At 28.2% G+C, this 3,740-nt stretch overlaps 1 protein-coding gene across 2 annotated transcripts in view; it reads left to right on the forward strand.

Moving 5' to 3' along the window:
• The window catches only part of LOC106457355 (ATP synthase lipid-binding protein, mitochondrial-like), a 17,466-nt gene that overhangs the window by 2,270 nt on the left and 11,456 nt on the right, over window positions 1-3,740 (forward strand). For both annotated transcript variants that reach the window (XM_013916763.2, XM_013916764.2), the window contains exons 2-4: window positions 319-398; window positions 679-732; window positions 2,732-2,806. In XM_013916763.2, coding sequence (XP_013772217.1) covers window positions 354-398; window positions 679-732; window positions 2,732-2,806 — 174 coding nt within the window. In that variant the 5' untranslated portion in view covers window positions 319-353. The remainder of the gene's footprint in view (window positions 1-318; window positions 399-678; window positions 733-2,731; window positions 2,807-3,740) is intronic.

Genomic DNA, 3,740 nt, shown 5'->3' on the forward strand with positions numbered 1-3,740 from the left:
ACACACACACACACACACACACACACACACACACACACACACATATATATATATATATATATATATATATATATATATAATTAGCTTTATATTTTTATGTCAGTTGGCATTTATTTTCTGATTAACTTGTGATTTTGAATTGAATTATTTTAAAACGCACAACACCTCAAATGAGTTATTGTTTATATAAATATTAATCATTTTTCACATTCACTAAAATTGTCAGGAACAGACTCTAGTTTTTTAGTATTATCCTAAGTAGTTTTAATGCTTTGACAGTGTATTTGATATATATAAGTGTTTTGATTTTATTTCCAGATTGAAAACTAGATTTTCAAGAACAAACTGCTGTCATGTATGCATGTGCAAGATACACCTGTCCGGTTGCCAGATCTCTGGTATGTAAAATGGAAGCGAATTTAATTAAAAAAAACAACTTAAAAATCAGTTTAAAAATAGCAGTTGGTTTTGGATTTCAAATTATAAAATATTATTCAAGCATGTATTTTTACTTAACATTCTTATATTTATGAAAATTTAATATTTATTTTGCATAAAACAACTGAAGGGCTAATTTGTTTTGCTCGCTATAATATATTTTTTTGATAATATTTGGTAAGTTAATAATGTGTGTTAGTTTATGAAATTATGATTAAATGAGAAATGTTTTACTTTTAGATCCTTGCAAGACCTGTAGTTTCCACAGCATTTAATGGCTCTATCAGCTGTGAGGTAAGAAGGACAGAGAGAAAGTACAGAATAAAACTTTGTTGAAGATCAAAATATAACTAAGTATTTCTCAAGAACCCTTGCTTCTTAACTAGGAATCTGGATATATATTTTCATTCACAACTTATTCAGTCTTCTAGAATATTAGGAATAGCTATCTTGTATAGGTGGAACTCCAACATGATTCTTAAATTTCAAAACAAATTCATGTTTATTCTGAAACTATTCTAAATTTAACAATATCTAAATAGTTTTTCTTCAGAAAAGCCCCCTCCCAGTTGTTCAGTGGTAAGTCTAAATACTTATAATGCTAAAAATTTGGTCTCAGTACCTGTGGTGCACATTAGCACAAATAACCCATTTTGTAGCTTTGTGCTTAACAACAAACTAAAATCTTCAGAAAAAGCTTCAGTTTTAAGTAAGGTAACACCAAATAAAGTAAATGCCTCATGAAAAACTTATCTTACATTAAATCCATCTTTCATACACACTGTTATAGTGCCTAAGTACAGAAGTTTATGCATTTTAATGCTTGATGAAGAAAATAAACTTAAGATTATGAATATTGTCAAAAGTAAACTTCTTGGGTAAGTTGTATCATATGACTTGTGTATTACACATACAATTTACTACTAATCCAGACAGATGTACTTACAGAAAAACTAAATGTTATTGTATCATGAAGGAAGAGAATATTTGTTATAGTTTAGGTTTATTTACCAAGAAAAGAAATAGCTAAAAGAACAAGTGATAGGACAAATATACTTAAGTAGATATGGGTGACATGTTTCTTTGTTATCCTGAGTCAAACTTTTATTTTGTATTCTTAGGATTTTTACATAACTATTGGATGCATGTATTCATATAATTTTTAGTTGCTTTTTTCATTAATAAAATCCATGTTTTTAATTATTAAATAAGCCAATTTTATTTTTTCTGTAAACTAAACACTAAGCCTGGAAAGATAACTTCTGAAAGAGTCACCAGGGGAAAATTAAATCATCTAGACAATTGTTATAAGTTTATTTGGATAAGTTATGACCTAAAAGAGCACTCAAGACTCTTAGTCTTATAGTATGAATAATAAAGAGATTTTTACTCTGAGAATGGAATGTTTTAGATGTAAAAAAATGAGCTTGAATTTTGAGTTTATGTTTATATTAGCAGTTTAAAAACAAATGTCCAGTGTTTAGTATCATCCAATCAATTAATCGAAAAATGATTAAGTTGATTACTGTAAGGCATATAATCGACTAATGAAAATAAACACTTCCAATTACTACCGTTTTTGCTTATTCCAGCTACCAATTCGAGAATTGCACATATGTTATGTAAAGACTTTTCATTGCTTAACATTTATAAGTTATATTTCACATATTCTGAAAATTTATTGTAAATGATGCAACATTTTAATTATTGTTTGTAACCATTATTAAAATATGTTTTGTGTTCAGTTTTGTAACATTAGGGTTGTTAATTTTTGTAATGATTATCAAAGTAACTTTCATCTTAAACATTGTAACATTAAGGTTGTTAATGTTTATAACCATTATTGTGTTTAAAAGTATTGTGAAACAATATTTCTTATTTTAACCAAAATGTCTTTTCAATGTACAAATTTAAGGGTTGACATTGTTTTCTCAACTAGCAGAATTTCAAGACTGTGTTCTTATTTTGCATATATAATTTGATTAAGAATTGTACCCTTAATCACTTAAGCCTGACATAGATTATTACAATGTGGCTGAAAACTTGTTAAATAAAAAAGTTTTTAAATATCTAGAATGTTTATGTAAACTTATTTTTACCTGTGTGATGATAAGTTGGGAGTAGAAAGATTGTTTTATCATTAATCTGTAAGCAAAATTAAAAAAAAATTAATTGAAGGTAGAAATATCAAGAGAGAACTGGGATAAATGTTTAGTAATTTATGGTTCTTGCAAGTTTTTTGTATATAATGTATAAGGAAAATTATTATACATATTTTTCATTCCTTTATCAGAATTCAAACAGACAGTTGGCCACCCAGAAATCAGCTGGACTTACTTTAGCTGCACCAAGCCTGTTTATGAATCAAGTTAGTAAAATATTTTGTGAAAAAGAAGTTAAGCTCTTGAGACTTGAAACCTGAGTAAACAAAATTTAAAGCTTTGTATATTCATAAGTAATGTAATTAAAATAGATATTTCTAGTCAATGATACATGCATGGAAACAACCAAACTGATTTTCTTTCACATTTTAATGACTTATGAATAATAAAAATTAACTTAAATTAACATTTAAAAATTAACATTATCAGACCAACCATTTAACAAGTTTATAAGTAACAAAGAAGCCTCTGAAGCTTGTACTTATCATTGATATTCATCTTCACTTTTCCAACCTTTCCATTCCCCCACAAAAATAATATCTAATTGTTTTATTATAAGTATGGAGAAAACAAAATCAAATATAAACCTCTCCCAATAGCTAAGTTTTGTCGGTACGAGTTAGTTCTTAGTGGTTTCACTCTTTCCAACATCTCTATTTCTTAAAAAGAGCTAGGACGAGAATTGCACGTAATACTTTATCTAAAGACTTTTCATTGTAGCTGAATGATTCAAATGGGTCTCAGTAATCTTATGTACGGCAGTGCCAAGGATGTTCAGAAGTTTTTCTTTTTTTCATCCTCCCTTTGAAAGGACAAGCTAGTGTGATGGATAATCTAGAAAAATGACAACAGGGAACCACAGTTTACTATCCAGTGGTTCTATTAGCAAATATTTTTTGGTGACTAGATGAGAAGGAAGGAGAGAATGAAGAAACAATCAATAATTAAAACAAAATCATTATCTTTAGTTACAACACTACATAAAATTTGACAACCTGTTGATCCATTTAGATCATCCCACCTATTAAATTAAACTTAAAAAACAACAACTCAAAACTAGTCCTCATTATGCACATACTTATCAAGCTTTCCATTAAATCTTTCAGCATGGGCTCGGTCCCTGGGACTGACCTCATAACC

The sequence above is a fragment of the Limulus polyphemus genome, unplaced genomic scaffold (assembly GCF_000517525.1).
Source record: "Limulus polyphemus unplaced genomic scaffold, Limulus_polyphemus-2.1.2 Scaffold321, whole genome shotgun sequence".
Lineage (NCBI taxonomy): Eukaryota > Metazoa > Arthropoda > Merostomata > Xiphosura > Limulidae > Limulus > Limulus polyphemus.